The 22869-nt window shown below is 41.0% G+C and overlaps 1 protein-coding gene, 1 non-coding gene and 1 pseudogene across 2 annotated transcripts; 2 read left to right on the forward strand and 1 right to left on the reverse strand.

Annotated features, from left to right (window-relative positions):
* Positions 1–2210: 2210 nt before the first annotated feature.
* Positions 2211–2317, reverse strand: LOC146401404 (U6 spliceosomal RNA). The gene has a single exon (XR_014811751.1). It is a non-coding gene; the product is annotated as a U6 spliceosomal RNA (small nuclear RNA).
* A 10768-nt stretch (positions 2318–13085) lies between these two features.
* On the forward strand, positions 13086–14036 carry LOC100517349 (olfactory receptor 11A1). Its single transcript, XM_013977580.3, has one exon. The coding sequence runs from the start codon at positions 13089–13091 to the stop codon at positions 14034–14036; it is 948 nt and encodes a 315-aa protein (XP_013833034.3). The 5' UTR covers positions 13086–13088.
* An 828-nt stretch (positions 14037–14864) lies between these two features.
* Positions 14865–15703, forward strand: LOC110258121 (peptidyl-prolyl cis-trans isomerase A pseudogene; annotated as a pseudogene).
* Positions 15704–22869: the final 7166 nt, after the last annotated feature.

Below are 22869 nucleotides of genomic sequence, written 5' to 3' on the forward strand. Positions count from 1 at the left end.
ATGCTGTGTCAATTTCTGCTGTTCAGTGAAGTGATTCAAAACCTAATATTTCTAAGGATTGGTTATTGTGTACCCTTGAGCTTTCCGACCCTAAGATTCTTTAACCTTCAGGTTTGCAGAGGATATGGGATCTTACTTTTCTCCTTCTGTTCTGGACAGTAGCTCTGTCTTATGCCATCAGATCTCAGAAGGTGTGGAGTAGCGGACATGTTTCCCTTTATGCAGATTCCAACCCAAGACTGGAAAGAGGCACTCCATGGAGACTTCTTGATTCTGAGTATCAAAGGCAGAGTAGGAGAGATCGTGCTCAGTGGAGTGTAAGGATGGGAATGCAGTTTATTTTTTTTTATTTTGTTTTTGTCTTTTGTCTTTTGTTGTTGTTGTTGCTATTTCTTGGGCCACTCCCGTGGCATATGGAGGTTCCCAGGCTAGGGGTCGAATCGGAGCTGTAGCCACCGGCCTACGCCAGAGCCACAGCAACGTGGGATCCGAGCCACGTCTGCAACCTACACCACAGCTCACGGCAACGCCGGATCGTTAACCCACTGAACGAGGGCAGGGACCGAACCCGCAACCTCATGGTTCCTAGTCGGATTCGTTAACCACTGCGCCACGACGGGAACTCCGGGAATGCAGTTTAATGTGAAAAGTGAATGCAGGTTTGGATCCCCAGGTGGGAATTTGGGAATGGGTTAGAATCCTTGAAAGGAGACAACAGTTAATGATATGTGCTTAAACTGAAAGTGATCACAAAAGCAAGGCTCAGAGGATAGTAAGGTTTGCACAGTTAAGAGTTAACATTGGGATGGATGAAGGTGATGGCATTGATGTTATTGAGACATGAGTTTTACATATGTTTCCAGATCTTGTAGGTTTCTTTTCCTTTGAAGTGCTCTAAAAATAGAAATGTCAAATATATACATCATTAGGAGTAAGGTTAATACACTATACATTAAAATACATGAGAAATTGTTTTGACACAATATAAAGGTATGATGCAAAGTCTAATATTCAGTATGATCTGCTATATATTCCCAAGATATCAGATTACCTGTGAGTTTTTTTTTTTTTTTTTTGTCTGCACCCATGGCACTTGGAAGTTCCTGGGCCACAGCTGTAACCAGAGCCACGCAGTGACAATCCTTGATCCCTAACCTGCTGAGCCATAGGGAACTCCACCAGTGACTTGTTATTTTTTGTTTTTTTTCTTTTTACAGCTATACCTGTGGCACATGGAAGTTCCCAGTCTAGGGGTCGAATCAGAGTATGCTGGCCTAGGCTGCAGCCATAGCAAAACTGGATCCTAGCCACATCTGTATGCTGCAGCTTGGGGCAACGCTCGATCCTTAACCCAATGAGCAAGGCCAGAGATTAAACCTGCATCCCCACAGACACTGTGTCAGGTTCTTAACCCATTGAGCCACAACGGAAACTCCTGACTTTTTGTGTCACCAAGCTCTTTATAATAAATACATTTTAATGTCATGAGGTGGTCTTGTTTTGCTATTAAAATATTTATCTTCATGTTAGAAATACATTGTTAGTAGAGAAAAAGTAGCAAAAATTGACAGGTATTAAGAAAATAAAAGTCGTATGTATATTTTCCATTCAGTGATAAACATTATTTATATTGGAGTGTTACTTATGAACTATTTTTGTATGTATGTATGTATGTATTTATCTTTTCTAGGGCTGCGTCCGTGGCATATGGAGATTCCCAGGCTAGGGGTCTAATTCCGAAGCTGTTGCTGCCGGTTTACGCCAGAGCCACAGCAATGCCACATCTGAGCTGTGTCTGCGACCCACACCACAGCTCACAGCAATGCCGGATCCTTAACCCACTGAGCAAGGTCAGGGATCAAACCCGAAACCTCATGGTTCCTAGTTAGATTCATTTATGCTGCGCTATGATGGGAAGTTTTGTGTTTGTGTATGTGTGTGTGTTTTGTCTTTAAACAGCACAGATTTATTTTCTTTTTAAAAAATTTTTATTTATTAATTTTTTATTATGGTTGATTTACAATGTTATGTCAATTTCTGCTGTATAGCAAAGTGACCCAGTTATGCATATATATATATATATATATATACATTCTTTTTCTCATTATCTTCTATAATGTTCTATCACAAGTAATTGGATATAGTTTCCTGTGCTATACAGAAGGACTTTATTGCTTATCAATTCTAAATGTAATAGTTTGCATCTACCAAAAAATATGGAATGCCTCTGAATTTGCATGTCATCCTTGTGCAGGGGCCATGCTAATCCTTTCTGTATTTGTTCCAGTTTTAGTGTACGTGCTGCCCAAGCGAGCATGACTATTTTATTTTCATTCATGTATTTATACACACAGATGCACACACACACACACATACACAGAAAAATGCACACTTGAAACCACAAAGAGCAGGAGGTATGAAATGAAAACTGTGAGGAATTCCCTAGAGCCACCAGTAAGGGGAGGGCTAGGAGGAAGGGCTGGGTCACTGTAGCAGGGGAGACGGGGCCTGCTTGGACAGACAGGGTATATCCCCATCTCTGACTTCTAATAATCTTCTTCCCTGAAGGAAAAGGGATGCCTGTAGAGAAAGGAAGACTGACTTCTGATTTCCTAGCTGGATGCTCACAGACCAGCAGATGCTACCCACAGAGTTAGGGAAGGAGGCTTGGGCTGAGGGCTCAACCAGAGAAGGGACAGACCCATCTTGCTTGAATTAATGATTTCTCAGCGGTATGAAGATGTGGGTACAGGCTCCAGAATCAGGGCAGATGATGTGGGGGTCATACTGGATCACTGGGCGAAGAGTTTTGGGCATCGGGAATTTAGTATGAGGCCACCAGCTGAGAGTCACCTTGCAAGATGAAGCTGAGTGGGTGGCCAAGGCTACTCACCCCTGTTTAAATTAGTCACACAAAGAGCTAGAGCAGAAGTTACTTCCAACCAAGAAGAGGATGCAACATTACCAGCATATTGTTCCTCTTTTTCATCACCTCCTTGATCCCAGAAAAAGTAGTGGCAGGGGAGATTGGGGGTCTTGTGGGCAGACTAGACTTTCCCTTTTATTCCAAGCTACTTGACAAAATGCAGGACTGGCTGTTGGCTGGGGTTATTTTTAAAGTAGTGTTGATATAAAAATGTGATTGAAATAAAAATAAACAGAACTTTGTGTGCAAAACTTTACCTTAATAGAGGCAAAGGAAAAATAACCAGTCTTAATAACCAGAGAACACTGAAAACTAAACATGACTGACAAATTAAGGAATCCGACTCAAAGTTATTAGGAGGTTGGCTACCCAGCGGAAAGGGCGGGAGTGAGCAGAGTACAGTTTACAGCAGTAACCATAAAAATAAATCCATTGCACATTTGCAATCCATACTTTAAGACTCCTTCATAAACTGTGTATGTATGTGTGTATGTATAGGTATATCATCAGTCACTGATACACATTTAACATTTAGAGACTAATGCTTGGGTGGTTGAGGGCTGTTTTAGGCAGCTTTCCTTTTTTTTTTTTTTCCTGTCTTTTTGTCTTTTCTAGGGCCACACCCGAAGCACATGGAGGTTCCCAGGCTAGGAGTCGAATCAGAGCTGTCGCTGCCGGCCTATGCTAGAGTCACAGCAACGTCAGATCCGAGCCCAGTCTGTGACCTACACCACAGCTTACGACAGCGTCGGATCCTTAACCCACCGAGCAAGGCCAGGGATCGAACCTGCAACCTCATTGTTCTTAGTCGGATTCATTAACCACTGAGCCACAATGGGAACTCCGGCTTTCCTTATTTTGCTCTGAAATCCTAGGTTCCTTCCTGCCTCAGTGCCTTTGCTCACACCTGGCATCCTCCTCTGTGTTTCGTAAAATAGAACCATTCATTTTTATTTATGAAGCCTTAGCCAAATGTTCTAGTCCAGTGACTGGTGAACTAGTCCTGAGTTCCTATTGCTGAGAGGGCCGTAGTTCAGCAGAATGGCAGTTGAACCTGAAATTTCTTATCCAGTAACCTCATCTACCAGGAGTGCACTGCAGCCCAGGGAGGAGGGTGCAGCTGTGTGTGTGGTAACAGGGAAGCTAAAGGCTTTGGATTTTTTAGTTTCCAGGTCCACCCGCTGGTGTGCAGCCTTGTATTTAATTCTCTTGTGAATGACTTTATCTTTCCAGTAGGACTCTGGATTCGGCATCCGTCTCTCACAAGATACTATATCCTTTCGCACATCTATGTTTTCAGCCTGCAGCGGGACCAGGAAGCCAGAGATGGATTTGCACATTAACACTTCCACTTTCCTTCCATTTAAATTTTTTCTACTTCTGTCTATCCACAAACCTTTACGATATTGCTGGTCAGTGAGTCGAGTAGCCATGAAAGTGGGGACGTCAGGTAGTTTTATGGTGAAGAAATGAAAACTCAGCTATATATACAGAGCTCACTCACATAGAGAACTCTATAGATGGAGAGAACTGTAAGCATTTATATCGTCCATTCCTCTTTCACTTTGAGTAAATAAAAAAGTATAGGTGGCTGATAATAATAAACTTGAAAATCTGTACTGCGACTTTCTCATTTCTTGACCACCAGCTTTTGTTCCATGAACTTTATCTGCCTCCAACCCCATTTCCTCCAGTTGCTATTTCAGGGCATTTATACAGCTTTCTGGAGGAGCTCAGGTTAGCAAGTTCTTGGCATTCTCTTTTCTGCAAGGAACAATCTCATCTCTTCTCATCTATGCTGGATTCTGAACAACAGAACTGATGGGGGCATGCTTATATTTTACTTTTGTACCCTGGAATTGGGGTTTGAAATATTTTTTTTATTTTCCCTGTATAAATCCATGATATTCTTCATTTTATTTTGTTTTCCAGGATAGAGGTGAGTGAGACACTGTAGAGAGAGTAAACTAGACTCTCTATGCCTCCATAAATCTTGCTGTCAAATAAGCAGTGGTTCCCTTTCTCTCACTTTGTCCATTCTCCAACACGAGGCTATGCTTATAGCTGCTTGCATCACAATACTTTGGCCTAAAATTTGAGCTAGTAATTAAGAAATGACATTCATCATCTCTCATTTGCTCATTTTACAGAATTCACTTAATTTTCTGAGCCAAATTTCCTTCTGAAACTTTGGACAAATCATCTCTAATCCTAACTATAAGGACTCTTGAAAAATGTCAAACTAGTATAAGTACTTTTCATTTTCTACCTTCATTTATTATTTAGTTTTAAGCAGGCAAAAGTTTAATTTTATTGAAAATAAATTTTAAGACATCACTGAGATAGAGCCATTTATTGTGTCATTTCCCTTTGTGGAGTTGTGGACAAAGTTGAGTCAGTCCTTAAAAATTTCAGGTAAAGATCAGCTTTCTCTAAGAAGCTGTGGGAGCATAATTCAGAAATGAACAGCTCGAGGTACTCCTCCTTCTCCATCTCTCTCCCTATGTCAGCGGCTGATAGAGATTCTTTTCCTCATCCATCACTCCAGGCATTTATTCTCTGATTCTAGAGGGGTGGGGAGATTCTTCTGTTTTGTGAAGCTCCAGGTTACTTTTGGTATATTCTATCCTGACTTTCCTGAGTTTAGATCTCTCCCACTCTCCCTCCCTCCCTTCCTTCCCTTCCCCCACACCTTTTCTTTCTTTTTAAAATAGGGATACTGCAACTCAATCCAGACCTATAAAAGGGCAAGTCTGGCTCATTATCATTAATTACACTCCACCTTTCCATTCCTGATCTTTTTTTACATGATCAAAGACTCTCATTACCTTAGGCATCAGGGCAGAAGTAGATGGCACTCACCAGTGATGGGAAAGAGGACCGGAATGATGCATCAGTTGGCACTGTGGGATAAAGAGGAAGGGTGTAGCTTTTGTCTTAGGAAAAACAATAAGAAAGCCCAATGGAGGAAGATGGGTTTGAAGAGGGGCTCCCCATGTCTTCTTACCCTCCTTTTCAGAAGCATATCTTCCCTAGGGTGTCAGGGTCTCTAGGAGACCAAGGGATCTTCAGAAGCATCCCTCAGTTTATTTTTCAGATTTTGAGCCTCTGGGCTCTGAGGTGGTTGCCCTGGGAAGGGAAATGTTGTTGGTATGAGTCTCTTCCCCTTGGGGAACTGAAGTCCCTAAGACCCAGGCCCATAAGAGGTGACTCACAGAGATGATTGGTGTCAGGAGCGCAGCAGCCACACTGTTCCCTTAGGGTCAAAAAGCCCTGCCAGGAGTTCCCGTCGTGGCGCAGTGGTTAACGAATCCGACTAGGAACCATGAGGTTGCGGGTTCGGTCCCTGCCCTCGTTCAGTGGGTTAACGATCCGGCGTTGCCATGAGCTGTGGTGTAGGTTGCAGATGCGGCTCGGATCCCGCGTTGCTGTGGCTCTGGTATCCGCCGGAGGCTACAGCTCCGATTAGACCCCTAGCCTGGGAAACTCCATATGCCGCAGGAGCGGCCCAAGAAATAGCAAGAAGACAAAAAAAAAAAAAAAAAAAAAAAAAAAAAAAAAAAAAAAGCCCTGCTAGAGCAGGCAGTTCTCTGTACAGGGACCACATCTGCCTACCTATGTAGGGAGCAGGCTGGTGGGGGCCAAGTTTACTCTCTTGCTCTCTGAACTGTCAGCTCCGAGGCTTTGGGTTCTAGAAGTCCTTAAAATGTCATATTTGTCAATCTACAGCCACTGAAGAAGGTCAGTCCCCACACAGGGGCCGGTTCAGTCACTAATGACCATTAGTAATAAGAATTGTAACCAGTGCCCACGTCAGCTGATGTTGAACACAGAATTTTTTTTTTTTCCAGACTTTAAGGAAGGCCTTCTTCCGTGGGTGTAAAGAGAGTTAGGTAAGACACAGGAAAGATAGCAGCAATTTTCCTGAGTTCACTAATGTGGTCTTGAGGAAGTTCTCCCAGCACAGAGTTTGTGACAGAAGAAGAGTCCCATCAAGTCTGGACAACTATCATTCCAATGAATATGCTATTTTTTTTTTCACTTTGAAGATAATCCTTTCAAGTCACTAACTGGAGAGCTGCTTTAGGACCAAACTGTTTTGAAACTGGAAGGTCTCCAAAAACCTGTCTGATGCCTTTTCCTCCTCCTCTTTTCCCTTGTGTGTTTCTTTTCTTATTACATCCTAGGAACTGAATATATAGCAGAGGAGCAGTGAACTGGTCAGGGTTTGATCTTGGTTATATGACTGACCTAGTTTAAATCTCTGTACAAGTCATTTCGCTTTCCTGAGGTTCACATTTCTCTCTCTTTTTTTTTTTGTCTCTCTTTTTTATTTTAGGGCCGCACCAGTGGCATATGGAGGTTCCCAGGCTAGGGGTCGAACTGGGGCTGTAGCTGCTGTCCTACGCCACAGCCACAGCAACTCGTGATCTCAGCTGCATCTGTGACCTACACCACAGCTCACGGCAACACCACATCCTTAACCCACTGAGCGAGGACAGGGATCGAACTTGCGTCCTCATGGATGCTAGTCATATTTGTTTTCGCTGAGCCGGGATGGGAACTCCTCATATTTCTCATTTTTAAATTGAGATAGAGCTGATTCTTGTTATTTGCAGTAGTTATATTCTTTCTATAAAGCTGCAGTGAACCACAAAGTGGAAGATATCAAATTCTTCGTCTTGTTTTGGGTGAAATTCAGAGTTATATGTGTAAGCTTCTGGTCACATTTTTGTCAGCCGATCAACATATAACCTGGTTTTAAGTGTGTTTCTGCTTAAAGACACTTTTTAAAAAGTATATATTTTGTTCATTCATTAACGCTGAATTCACAGCCAATAGTACTGTAACTCATGACTGAAAAATCCTATTTAACTCATGTATTTTCTCTGAAACACACATCATATTTTTGCACCAAGGAAATTAGCACTTGAGCATTGCACTTGGGGACCATTTTAAACAGAGAAATCACCAAAAGCTCCCACCCAACTCAAAATATGAGATACGTGGCACTAAGTATGCCATGAAAAGGACAGTTGTTTACAGTATGAGAGCTGAAACAAGAGGGCAGAGTTTCATTTTGTTCAACCTCAGCGGGGAACACGTCCATCACATGACTCTTTTTTTTTTTTTTTTTTTTTTTTTTTTTTTTTTGCCATCTGCTCACATTAATGTCCACACATAACTGGGGAAGTGCTGCAAGAATTGATTTGGGGGTTACAAAGAGATGACATCACAAATATTAAATCCACAAATAATGAGGATCGACTCTATTCTAATCTTCTCTGCTGTTGTGATCTTCGGTGTTTTCTTGCCAGTTGACATTGTTTAATGCATTTTCAGAAATCAGAAATTACGAATCAAATGCTCTTTTTTTCCCGTTCGTTCATCTATCATGCATTTTTCTTCATTCTTTCACTAACCATTTATGAAACAATTACAGTGTACTTGGGCAACAAAGATGAATAGGATATACTACTTGCCCTGGATATTACTTATTTGTAGCTTGTAGTCTAGTGAAGAAGAAAGCTAAATGCAGGAATCTTTGATAGAAACCATGAAAGACCATGATCTGTCTTAGTAGAATCTTGCTGGATAGAATACTATCTCCTTTGTGAAAAATAAATTGCTAATCTTCAAGAAGCTTTGGGAAGTAGGGCTTAGAATAGTATTTCAAGTTAGGTTCATGAAATGCTATTGTTAAAGACTTCTCCTTGGATGCAAGTTTCCCAAGATGCAAGGAAGGGAACCAGGGAATTAATAACCAAATACACTTCCTGGGCTTTGGTTTGTGAAATAGACTGGTGGCATGGGGGGATCCATGAGAACGTGTGCTTTCTTTTCCAAATGGAATTGGTCTGTTAGAAAGAAAGTGGGTCTGAAGTAAGGGTCTGACTCAGAAAGACAATGACACGACTGAACACATTGCTGAGGATGAGAAGTCAATAGATCAGCCTGATTTCCGTGGAGAATTCTCAGAAGGGAACAGTGGGAGACAAGCTGTCAGGCAGGCATTTGAACATGTAGGATATTGAAATGTCCTTAACCATTTGGATGTTACTTTGTAATAACATGCCAGCTTCCTTCTCCTTAAAGCAGACCTACTATTGGCAGGGCTTTGAAAATCCATATAAAACCCTGGTAGTAAGGGCTGCCTCAATTGAAATAGTTTTCTGGGATGGTGAGAGGGTCTGAAAGCTGGAGGGTGGGGAGAGAGGGCTGAGAGTAGTCTTCTGGGAGGATCACTATGGGGGTAATGGTTTAGGGTTGCTGCTGAGAACTTAGGAGAATTTTGTGATGAGTTCCGGGGAAGAGACTGGGAATTGGGGGATGGGATGCTTGGTGGAGAGCATTAGCCCCCGTGGGGATGGAAGGGTGAGTTCCCATATGACTCTTGGTTTCTGCTCCACTTTTGGTCAAGCCAATAATTGAGGAAGCTCCTCTGGAAAAAGACAAGTATCTCAGGGGGCTGATATTGCTTTTTCATTTAAGGCTGCTCTCCAGTCAATCTGTAATTGGTACTCAGGGGCCTCTCCCTTCTTGGCAATTGTCATCCCTTCTTTGTGATAAAGGGAAGGACCTACAGTGAGAAGCCAGAAGAATCTAGGAGCTAGAAAAGGAGATAGAGACTGGGGAGATGAGGGAACCAAATGTGACATTTCTATTCAGTGTCCTACATTATCCCACGATGAGGTCAAGGATGGGGGAGTTGAAGGTGGGAAACTTCAATATTCTGAAGTCTTCAGCAAATCTTAGTACATAGCCTGCTCTTCACAGTTTTTTTTTTTCTCTTTAGAAGTGCTATTTCAGGTGAGTTTCCTATTTTTGTATAATTGTTCACAGCTTAGTTCACAGATCTTATTAAAAAAGCTAAAGAATTGGTCTTTAGGGCGTTTTCTCCTCTCATCAGTTTAACTACATTTCATCTAGCCCAGACAGTAAAAAATGCTCTTTTTTTCAAAGGAATTCAAAGAAATCTCACTTAAAAAAGGACAAAAAAAAATCTCACAGTCTTCCTCTGGAATCCTAGTGTTGTAACATCTTCCATTGAGCCTTTAAGAAGTGGATTTTGAATCCTTCTTGCTGCATCCCAGCTTATTTCATTTCTTTCCTCTCTCCTGGAGATGAACAGTAGATATTCATGAGAATAGTTTTAGTTGGAGTATGTTATGGAGTAGGACACCCTCATAACCATTGTTTTCGTTTTTGTTTTTTACATGGTGGGAATTTATCTTCTTACTTCGTTGCAGGATAACAAAACTTGTGGGATACACTTAAACTCATGCTGTTCTCTTTAAAAATTTCATTAGTGTATCTTTATTATAGAGTAAATGCCCAAGAGCATTGAAGAGAGGTGATTAAAATGTCAAACTAAATTACAGTTTATTTACTGTTTCTGTTTGTAAAAAGAACCTGTTTAGCAGACACTGCAAAGTATATGAGAGTAATTTTTCTCTCGTTTTTCAAAGGTAAATAAAAGTGGATAATTTGGTATATACTTCTTCAAATATTTTTTCTTGGAATGTTCTTTGAATTTCTTTTGCAGAAATGGTGATAACATTGAGGGCTCATACTATGACTTTTACCTTTTATAAAGTTGTGCCTGTAATTGGTTGCTTTTCAGAAAATAGATATTTTGCACTATTTTCATTTCCCTACCAGTCCGTACAGTCAGTACAGTGATTTTCATTTTGATTTCAGACTCATCCTGCGTTCCTTGGAGTCTTCCTTTTTCATGATTGTCCTTTGTAAGGGAGTGATGGCCACTTAACCCCTGATCGTGGCTGTTGCTACGTCCTTCCCATTCATCTATTCTCCTCACATCCTACTGCCTTCTTTTTACCTTCCTCTTTCTCCCCACTTCCCCAATCCTTGAAAAATAGAGTGGGGAGGAGTTCTCTGGTGGCACAGAGCGTTAAGGATCTGGCATTGTCACTGCTATGGCTTGGGTCATTGCTGTGGTACAGGTTCAATCTCTGGCCTGGGAACTTCTTCCACATGCAGGCACAGCCAAAAAGAAAAAAAAAAAAATAGAAGAGGGGATGTGGTGGTGGTCTGAAAAGCCAAGATGATGTTATGACTTGACAATAGTTTTCATATGCATGAACTTTTAAAATAGTCCCCAAAACAGTCTTATAGTGGAGATGGCAACTGTAACACACTTTCACAAACTCTGGTAGCAGATTCTGTGATACCACACACACACACACACACACACACACACACAAAACAGACACACACACACACATCTGCATTTTTCCTTTAACTTTCTCCTCTGTTTCCAATCATTTGTTGTGTTCTCATTGCTTTTGTTTTCAGTTTTTGTTTTTTTTTTGGTGGGGGCATGCCTGGAGCGTGCAGAAGTTCCGGGACCAGGGATTGAACCTGCATGACTGCAATGACAAGGCCAGATCCTTAACCGCTAGGTCATCAGAGAACACTGCTCATTGTTTTTAATATAACACACAGATACACATTGCTTTGTATAGCATGTGAGATCTTCCTTGCAGGTACTCAGACCCATTTTTAGCTCTTCGACAACTCAGTACACATCTTTACTTACAGTTGTGTCTCTCCTGCCTGGAATGCAATGCCCACTTTCCTGTCCCTTGCCTGGTCAACTCTTTCTTTCTTTCTTTCTTTTTTTAATTTTTTTGTCTTTTTGCCTTTTTTCTAGTGCCGCTTCTGCGGCATATGGAGGTTCCCAGCCTAGGGGTCGAATCGGAGCTGTAGCTGCTGGTCTATACCACAGCCACAGCAACATGGGATCCGAGCCCTGTCTGTGACCTACACCACAGCTCATGGCAATGCTGGATCCTTAACCCACTGAGCAAGGCCAGGGATCAAACCTGCAACCTCATGGTTCCTAGTCGGATTCGTTTCCGCTGCGCCACAACGGGAACTCCCTGGTCAACTCTTCTCTGTCCCTCAGAACCGCCTACAATTTCTTCCCCAGGGAGCCTTCTCTGACCTTATTTCACACACCTTCCCCCTTTCCTCCACCTTCCAGTCTGGGTTTGATCTTTCTGCCCTCACAGCACCACACTTTCCTCACTCAACATTATTACTTATCACATTTGTACTATACAATTTTGAATGATTTGACGAAACTGGTATTTGAAGAAGATGCTATTGATGAGGGAGAGGGTGGTCTAGAGACGGGAAGTTTGCACTGAAGGCAGTTGTGCTGAGATAGTCATAAAGAGGTTGTGAGATGAATGGTGGAAGAGTGAAGAGGGAACATAAGAATTTTCCAAGCAACAGCTTTTTTTTTTTTTTTTTAATTTTCCCACTGTACAGCAAGGGGGTCAGGTTATCCTTACATGTATACATTACAATTACATTTTTTCCCCCACCCTTTCTTCTGTTGCAACATGAGTCTCTAGACATAGTTCTCAATGCTATTCAGCAGGATCTCCTTGTAAATGTATTCTAGGTTGTGTCTGATAAGACCAAGCTCCTGATCCCTCCCACTCCCTCCCCCTCCCAACAGCTTTTTGTCTAGTTTTGTAGTTGACCATATGTTTATTTGAGATAAATGTGTTTGAAATAGATGCCCAGGCAATCAAAAGCTTAATATCAGGCCCTTACATTATAATCAAACAAGTTGATAAGATTTCACTGATTGGGGTATGAGGAATGAGAGACAGTGTTACCATAAGGAGGACTATAATACAGCAAGCTTGAGTATCAGGCAGAATTTTCAAACCACTCACATTGGAGCTGGTTGTTGTCAGGGAAGGTAAAAGAGGTTGTTGTTGATCGTGCTGATTTTGAGCTGATGATGGGACATATGAATTTGTATAACCAGACATATGGCTGGTTATACAAATTGGAAAGGTGAGTTTACTGTATCATAATAATATTAGACTGAATTGGCTTAAAGGTCTCTGAAGACTGAAATTATAAGTTTGGATAAAAATCTCTTGAGTCTTGAAGAATATGCACAGTGAAGGAATGTAGGGAAGGATAGGAGTTGAAAAAGGAGTAAGCCGCTAAAAGGGGGGACAGATAGGGACTTGTGTTAATGATTCTTGTTTTGGAGACTCATTTTCATCTCTTCCATTTTAGCTCTACTTATCTCAGGCTTGGTGTAGAAGATACAAAGATGCACTAAAATTTCTCCCTTAATCACTTCCAAGCAGAAACGTGGCTGATGCACATGGAAACTGTCTCCATAGGAAACCGAACTATTACTGAATTTGTCCTTCTTGGTTTCTATGACATAGCCGACTTACATCTCCTCTTCTTTACTGTGTTCACTCTTGTCTACACCTCCATCATCATAGGGAACATGCTAATCATTGTGGCAGTGGTTAGGTCTCAGAAGCTCCACACACCCATGTATTTCTTCCTGGCTAATCTGTCCTTCCTAGAGATCCTCTATACATCCACAGTGGTGCCAAAAATGCTGGAGGGCTTCTTGCAGGAGGCCGCCATCTCTGTGGCTGCTTGCTTGCTCCAGTTCTTTATTTTTGGTTCTCTAGCCACAGCTGAATGCTTCCTGCTGGCTGTCATGGCATATGATCGCTACCTGGCAATCTGCTACCCTCTCCGCTACCTGCTCCTGATGGGGCCCAGATGGTGCCTGGGGTTGGTGCTCATAGCCTGGCTCTCTGGCTTCATGGTAGATGGATTGGTTGTGGCCCTGATGGCCCAGCTGAGGTTCTGTGGCCCCAACCACATTGACCACTTTTACTGTGACTTCATGTCTTTGATGAGCCTGGCCTGCTCAGATCCCAGCATAGCCCGTATGACAACATTCATTCTCTCTGTGGTCTGCCTCACTGTTCCCTTTGGACTGATTCTGACATCTTATGCCTGGATTGTGGTGGCCGTGCTGAGAGTTCCCTCTGGGGCCAGAAGGTGGAAGGCCTTCTCCACGTGCTCCTCCCACCTAGCTGTAGTGTCCACGTTCTATGGCACTCTCATGGTCTTGTACATTGCACCCTCCGCTGTCCACTCCCAGCTCCTCTCCAAGGTCTTTGCCCTGCTCTACACTGTGGTCACCCCGCTCTTCAATCCTGTGATTTACACTCTGAGGAATAGGGAAGTTCATCAGGCACTCCGGAGGCTTAAGCAAACTGAAACAATTGAAGGATGGTGGTAAAGATTTTATTTGGACTTTGGATGTCTCTATTGGCACGCCTTCCAGGATTGGTTGGGGAGGACTAGCTTTGTTCTATTCTGACATTTCTCTCTGTGAAAAGTTTTATAGTTGTCCCACTCATACTGAAAATGAGTATGGTAGAGAAATAATTTTCAAGTGCTAACTTTGAAATTTGCTTTTAACTTTTATTATTTCTTTATAAAATAGACTGATTATTTAATATAAAATAGGTATACATAAATGGCAACATGAAATAAACTTAGGGAGTTCCTGTCATGGCTTAGTGGAAATGAATCCAATTAGTATCCATGAGGATGCAGTTTGTACCCCTGGCCTTGCTCAGTGGGTTAAGGAACTGGCGTTGCTGTGAGCTGTGGTGTAGGTTGCAGACGCAGCTTGGATCTGGCATTGCTGTGGCTGTGGCATAGGCCAGTGGCTACACCTCTGATTTGACCCCGAGCCTGGAAACCTCCATATGCCATGGGTGCAGCCCTAAAAAGACAAACAAAACAAAACAAAACAAAAAAACCTTAGAATTACTGACAACTTATATATATTAAATATATAATATATATGTATAATAAGTTGAATCATGGAAGTTTGTAATCTGGTTTTTAATTGACTGCTGGGTCTTGAACATCTTTTTATTTTGACAAATACCTACTTATTTATTCTGAGCTTTTTAGTCTAGCTAAACATGATTTTTAAAAATAATCTTCTACTGAGGAAATTTTTAGTTGTATTCAGTTCTTTCACCATTCAAATACAGATCACATCCAGATTTTCGTACAATAAATTCTTAGGAGTTGAATTGCCAGGTCTAAGGATATGCATATTTTAAAAAAATTTAAAGCTGGGCCTTGCACGCCGCCGTCCAGGAGCCTCCTGTGCCAGCCAGCCTTGGTTGGCCCCACCGTGTTCTTTGACATCACCCTTGGCAATGAGCCCTTGGGCCGTGTCTCCTTGGAGCTCTTTGCAGATGAAGTTCCAAAAACAGCAGAAAGCTTTTGTGCTCTGAGCACTGGGGAGAAAGGATTTGGTTTTAAAGTTTCCTGCTTTATAAAGGTTCCACAGGATAATTCCAGGATTTATGTGCCAGGGTGGTTTGGTGACTTCACACATCATAATGGCACTGGTGGCAAGCCCATCTTTGGGGAGAAATTTTTTTTGGTTTTTTTAGGGCCATACCTGCAGCATACGGAAGTTCCCAGGCTAGACGTCAAATCACAGCTACAGCTGCTGGCTTACTCCACAGCCAGAGTAACGTGGGATCCCAGCCACATCTGTGACCTACACCATAGCTCACAGCAATGCCGGATCCTTAACCCACTGAGGGAGGCCAGGGATGGAACCCACATCCTCATGGATACTAGTTGGGTTCGTTACCACGGAGCCATGATGGGAACTTCCTCAGGAGAAATTTGATGATGAGAATGTCATCCTGGAGCATGAGTCCCAGCATCTCGTCCATGGCAAGTGCTGGCCCCAATACAAACGGTTCTCAGTTCTTCACCTGCATGGCTAAGACTGAGTGGTTGGATGGCAAGCATGTGATCTTTGGCAAAGAGAAAGAGGTCACAAATATTTTGGAAGCTATGGAGTGTTTTGGGGCCAGGAATGGCAAGAGTAGCAAGAAGATCACCATTACTGACTGTGGACAGATCTAATAAATTTGACTTGTGTGTTTTATCTTAACTGTCAGCCCATTCCTTCTGTAGCCCAGGAGAGCACCCCTTCACTTTCATCTGCTTGAAACAGCCTATAATCTTTGTACGTTCACTGCAGTTCTTTGGGTTCCATATTTTCCTTATCCTTCTCCAAGTTTAGCTGGACTGTAAAGTTAAGTTTATGATTATGAAATAAAGGCTAAGCAATAATAAAAAATTTAAAGCTGGATACACTTTAATTTCTTATTTATAACTGTTTATTGTAGAAAATTTCAAACATACACCAAAGTAGATGGAACATTATAGTGATTCCCCAGGGAGCCATCATCTAGCTTTAATAGCAACCTTTGCCAATCCTATTTCAACTGCCTAGAGCTCTTTTTTTTTTTTTCTGGAAAATGTTAGAGCAAATTTCAGATGTTATGTAAGTACATGTTGTGTAAGCCGAGTATGTGTGTACACCACATGCAAATACAGTCGATCTTTGAACAACATGGATATGAACTGTGCAGGTCCACTTATACACGGATGTTTTTTCTTTTCTTTTCCTTTCCTTTCCTTCTTTTCTTTTTTTGCTTTTTTTAGTGTTGCACGTGCGACATATGAAAATTCCCAGGCAAGGGGTTGAATTGAAGCTACAGCTGCTGGCCTATGCCACAGCCACAGCCATAGCCATGTGGGGTCCGAGCCACATCTTCGACCTAGCTCATGGCAATGCTGAATCCTTAACAAGGCCAGGCATCAAACCTGCGTCCTCATGGATTGTTAACCACTGAACGGAACTCCCCAGATGTTTTTCAGTAGTAAATACTACAGCGGTACAGGATTAGCAGTTGGTTGAATCCATGAATGGGGAACCTCATCTGTACAGAGGAACTGGGTATATGGAGGACCAGTTCTGTTATAGGTGGATATTCAGCTGCTCAGAAGGTCAGTGCCCCTCGCCTTGGTGGTGTTTGACTGTATTCAGTATGCTTTCTGACAAAGGCATTTAAAGAAAGAAACATGCTGACCCTGACATTATAATACTTAATACATATTTCCTTAATGTCATCTAATACACAGGCATGTTCAAATTTTCTCTATCTTTAAGTAAATTCTTTTTTTTTGTTCTAATGATTTTTTTTTCCATTATAGCTAGTTGACAGTGTTCTGTCAATTTTCTACTGCACAGCAAGGTGACCCAGTCACTCACACACACACACACACACACACACACACACACACATTCTTTTTTCTCACATTATCGAGCTCCTTCATAAGTTACTAGATATAGTTCCCAGTGCTGTACAGCAGGATCTCATTGCTGATCCATTCCAAAGGCAATAGTTTGCATCTATTAATAGTCCCTTATTTCAACAGGTTCTTCTCCCTTTTTTTTTTCATGGCTTTGGCTTATTGGAAAAATGTCGGGAGCCATAGGGCTGCTCCAGTAAAGAAAGCAAAGCCACAGTCGGCACCTGCATGAGGCTTGTCTGGTTAGCAGAGCTACAGACAAGCTGAAGAAAGAAGAAGGATTGCGGATGCGTGGGGCTTGTCTGGTTAGCAGAGCTACAGACAAGCTGAAGAAAGAAGAAGGATTGCAGAGCAATCCCTTGAAAGACATCGGTTCCAGGAAAATAAAAATGATATCCCCTAAAAATATGTTAATCTATTTTCTGTGTTTATCTTTCCTTTTCTATCTCTATTCACAGCTTTCTTACTGCTAAAGATTTGCCCTGGGTACGTAAAACACTTGAACCAAAACAGAATGAAGTTGTTTAAACAATGTAATGGAAAAAGCCTTTGTTTTGGAGTAACAATTTATGGCACCTATTTTGTGAGAGTATTCAGGGGAAACTTATGATTTCAGTCCCTTTACTTAAAAAGAAGTTTGGGGCTGGGAAAATGTTGTTTGGCCTATAAATTGCTATTTTCTATAATAGATATATTTTTTAACAGTGTCACTTGTAACTTTCATCCCTTGTAGGGGCATTTGTTAATTTTTGGGTATAATACTCCTTTCTATTGAAATTGGTGGTTTGGAACTTACGTAAATCAGTACAATAGGTTAAATGCTTAGCTTGCTGGCGCCAAATAAATCGTGGTTTTAGGAATGCCATGAGCCCAAAGCTTTCATGCGTTTTGTTAACCACATACACCTTTAGTTAAAGAATGTTAGGTATCATAGTTTATTACTTATTAAAGCTTTGTTCTTAACATAGAATAGAATAGCTACTGTTGTTGACCTTTTAAGAAAAATACAGTGTGAAACTTTAAGTTTGTAATCTTGTAGGAAAATCTGAAGTTGAAAGGAGCATGTTTTAACTAACCTTATTTTTTGTATCTCGGGTGGAGGGAACAAAAGGGCTTTAAATCAAATGTTAATGTTAAATCTTACACGAAACCTGATTGTGAAATGGTATAAAAACTGATGCTTTTCATTTAATAAATTGGGTCATCTGCAGCATGCAGCTGAGGAGTTGGCTCCAATTCTTTCCGCGCCGTTTGTAGCCCATCCTCTCCTTCGGCACTCCCTGGCTGCTGGGGCTGGACCTCGGCAAGTGGCGCCCGAACAGGGACCGGAGAAGAGGTAATGTATATATGATTTCGGGGACAATTCGGCTCTCACACCAGGGTTTCTAGAGCCCCTCCACAGAGAGAAGTGGAGTCGGAAGGGTGAGTAATCCAGAATAAAGGCCTGATAATGGGGCACACAGAATCCAAAGAGCGAAAATTATTTATTGAAATCTTGCTTCATATGGTTAGTAAAAGAGGTGTAAAAGTAACTAACCAACAACTTGCAAGATTTTTACATTTTATACAGGAAACCTGCCCTTGGTTCCCAGAAGAGGGGACCGTGAATCTTAAAACATGGACAAAGGTAGGTGAAGAACTTAAAACCTATTAGTGTCTTCTCGTTCCAGAGAAGGTGACTGTTGATGCTTTTGCTCTTTGGAATATTATTCGGGATGTTTTAGATCCCCAATCTGAGGTATCTAAGTTAAGTCAGACTTTATTTTCTTCACATAAAAGGGATCCTGATGAAAGGACACCCCTTTCTCCTAAACCTAATAGCGGATCATTGGCCCCACCATTGGTAACAACAATAAGAAATGATGATGAAGATGATTGGCTGGATCCTGAGGATCAACAGAAATTAGAGGATGAGGAGGAAAGATATGAGAAAGAAAGAGAGGAAAGGGGAGATGGACCATTTAATGCATCCAATTTTGGAGCTACAGGGTATACACCCTCTTTAACAGGTATAACGGGTCTGCCCTCTGGGAAACCCCCATCTATTCTACCTCCTCCTTTAAATCACCCTCCTTATCATTCTACCTCAGAAGGTCAAAGACACCTGATAAGAAAAACTGGAAATATCAGTGATTTTATCAGACAGTGCGCTGACATTGGACCTGCATATGTGCAGGGCGTTACTATGGCAGCCACACTCAAGGGTGAAACTTATTCTCAATTTTTACAAGGAGTCGGACAGGGTCCAAAAGGGCAAAAGGAACAGATACTTGAAAATAAAGGTGCTTGTTTCTCTTGTTTAGTAAATTGTGCCCTCAGGGTAATCAACAACCTTATGCTCCTGTGCTTCCTGGCCATCCTGCTCCTGCAGCACCTGTTGCTCCAGTTATGCCAGGACCAAAAACTATTTGCCCTAGATATCAAAAAGGCTTTCATTGGGCGCCAGGAAAGTGGAGTGGGAGAAATCCACCTACGGCTGAAAAGGTTTCATATAGACAACTCTCCAAGGAGAAAGAGAGGAAAAACATCCTGGTCCCCTAGGAGGTCTTCCTCTCCTCCAAGGGATCCTCAACTATCTCTGAGATGATGAGGTCGAGCCCCGAGAACCAACCCTCACACAGGACCACCACCGATAATCATCCCACTGTCGCCAGCTGTCAGTCCATCAAGATCTAGACCCCTCGTAGAGCCTGATCGACGCAACAATCCAGGGGTCCGACTTGGGGAGATATCAAGAAGCTGACTGCTGATGCCCAAAGCCTCGTTCTGTCTCAGGACCAGAATCCAAGCTTAAGTGTTTTTTATTTGTTGCCTTTTTATCTATTCTGTCTATTAATTCCGCTCAGGTAAGGGCTGAAAATAATAAGTCTTATTGGGCATTTTTCCCTAACCCTCCAAGCTTTCAGCCTGTGGCTTGGGATAATGAAATGATTAAAATACATACTAATCAGTTTGATTTGTTGGGGGGTCCAGGATTACCCTCTGCTCCTTTTGAAATTACAGAAGCTGTTACTGAAGGTTATAATTTTTCAGGTAGCATTCATGCTTTCCCAATATGTTTTATTTTACCATTTACTTCCTCAAAAGGGGCTTCAAATGATATTGCTGGATGTTTGCCTACTCAAATTGATGGAGCTATAACCTTTAGTCCAGTGGATAGAAAACCTAAGCCTCGTTCAGCCTATTATAAACAAGATTTCTATTCATGGACAATTATTTATCTTGGGCCTGGGAGTACCCATACATTAGATAAAGTAATTAATTACCCATTTAATGGAGCAGTAAGTTTTTATCATAAATTTTCTTATCCTAAAGGTCAATTGGGTTGTTCTATTCCACGTCAAAATGATACTTATTATTATCCAGATCTGGATAACTTGTGGGATAGAGTAAATTATGGGACAGGGTTCCCACCTTGGAATTATTGTATGTACAATACTACCGATCCAAATGTGGACCCTTATCATAATTTGAAGATATATAAGTGGAATTCTCCAAATCCAAATAAAGATTTTAGGGGATGGCTTAATAAATATAATCAATCCCTAAAGTGGACTGATGATCGCCTCCCACCTCCTCTACTGGCAAATAAATTAACAGATAATGGATGGGTAGCTCCTGTGTTAACTTATAAGGCTAATGATAAGAAGAAAGTTTATTCTCAGCCCCATCTATGGAAAGCTATAGCAGCCCTATGTCCAGTTATATTACATAGGCCATGGAGAAGTACAACCTATATAGTTAAGTCATGTATACAGAGTCCTTATGCCTTTTTGCTTGCATATTATTATGCTGATGTTGTAATTACCGTGGAAAATGATTTGTATAAAGTAAAATGTTATAATTGCACGTTAACTAATTGCTTAACAAAAGATAATGGTAATATTAAGATTATGTTGATTGTAAGACAGCCTCCTTATGTTATGATTCCAGTAAATATTACAGGTGACTGGTACGATAATCAAGGTACAAGAATATTACAGCTTTTAAATAATCAATTATTTAGACCTAAAAGGTTTGTTGCTGCACTTATATTGGGGATTACTGCATTAATTTCTGTTATAGCTTCTTTGACAGTGTCGGCTATAGCTCTTACAAAGGAAGTACATACAGCTACCTTTGCAGACCAATTGTCAAAGAATGTTACTTTAGCTTTAAACACCCAGGAAATTATTGATAGAAAATTAAATGATAAAGTGGATGCTTTGGAAGAAGCAGTTTTGGCCATAGGACAGGAATTATTAACACTTAAAATAAAATTAGCCTTGCGGTGCCATTCAGATTTTAAATGGATATGTGTTACTCCATTACAAGTCAATCACTCTATTCATACCTGGAATAAAATCAAAAATCACCTTGAAGGAGTTTGGAATCAATCTGATCTCTCTCTGGATATTACTAAATTACATCAAGAAATTTTTGCTATGAGTGAGGGAGAAAAGGCTTTTAGTGCTCAAGATTTATCCTCTCAATTGTATTCAGGATTTAAAGGATTAGTTAACCATTCTTCCTGGTTAACATTTTTTTATAATATAGGCGTCTCTTTAGCAGTCTTATTAATTGTTCTTCTTCTTCTTCCAGTCATCTTCAGACTTTTAAAACAGTCTATTACTAAGGTTTCTACTGAACTTCATACCTTCATTCTAAAAAATAAAAAAGGGGGAGATGTCGGGAGCCATAGGGCTGCTCCAGTAAAGAAAGCAAAGCCACAGTCGGCACCTGCATGAGGCTTGTCTGGTTAGCAGAGCTACAGACAAGCTGAAGAAAGAAGAAGGATTGCGGATGCGTGGGGCTTGTCTGGTTAGCAGAGCTACAGACAAGCTGAAGAAAGAAGAAGGATTGCAGAGCAATCCCTTGAAAGACATCGGTTCCAGGAAAATAAAAATGATATCCCCTAAAAATATGTTAATCTATTTTCTGTGTTTATCTTTCCTTTTCTATCTCTATTCACAGCTTTCTTACTGCTAAAGATTTGCCCTGGGTACGTAAAACACTTGAACCAAAACAGAATGAAGTTGTTTAAACAATGTAATGGAAAAAGCCTTTGTTTTGGAGTAACAATTTATGGCACCTATTTTGTGAGAGTATTCAGGGGAAACTTATGATTTCAGTCCCTTTACTTAAAAAGAAGTTTGGGGCTGGGAAAATGTTGTTTGGCCTATAAATTGCTATTTTCTATAATAGATATATTTTTTAACAGTGTCACTTGTAACTTTCATCCCTTGTAGGGGCATTTGTTAATTTTTGGGTATAATACTCCTTTCTATTGAAATTGGTGGTTTGGAACTTACGTAAATCAGTACAATAGGTTAAATGCTTAGCTTGCTGGCGCCAAATAAATCGTGGTTTTAGGAATGCCATGAGCCCAAAGCTTTCATGCGTTTTGTTAACCACATACACCTTTAGTTAAAGAATGTTAGGTATCATAGTTTATTACTTATTAAAGCTTTGTTCTTAACATAGAATAGAATAGCTACTGTTGTTGACCTTTTAAGAAAAATACAGTGTGAAACTTTAAGTTTGTAATCTTGTAGGAAAATCTGAAGTTGAAAGGAGCATGTTTTAACTAACCTTATTTTTTGTATCTCGGGTGGAGGGAACAAAAGGGCTTTAAATCAAATGTTAATGTTAAATCTTACACGAAACCTGATTGTGAAATGGTATAAAAACTGATGCTTTTCATTTAATAAATTGGGTCATCTGCAGCATGCAGCTGAGGAGTTGGCTCCAATTCTTTCCGCGCCGTTTGTAGCCCATCCTCTCCTTCGGCACTCCCTGGCTGCTGGGGCTGGACCTCGGCAGAAAAATCTGGTTATCTGCCCTGTAGAATGTTCCATATTCTAAATTAGACATACTGCTTATTTATGATTTTGACTTATATTCTTATATCTTGTATTTTCCTTTTTTCTTTCACGTTTTTTTCACTTTTA

This window comes from Sus scrofa, chromosome 7 (assembly GCF_054392235.1).
Source record: "Sus scrofa isolate SSC_HxYL_T2T_F1_AM1 chromosome 7, Sscrofa_HxYL_maternal_Yorkshire_Landrace_v2.0, whole genome shotgun sequence".
Classification (NCBI taxonomy): domain Eukaryota; kingdom Metazoa; phylum Chordata; class Mammalia; order Artiodactyla; family Suidae; genus Sus; species Sus scrofa.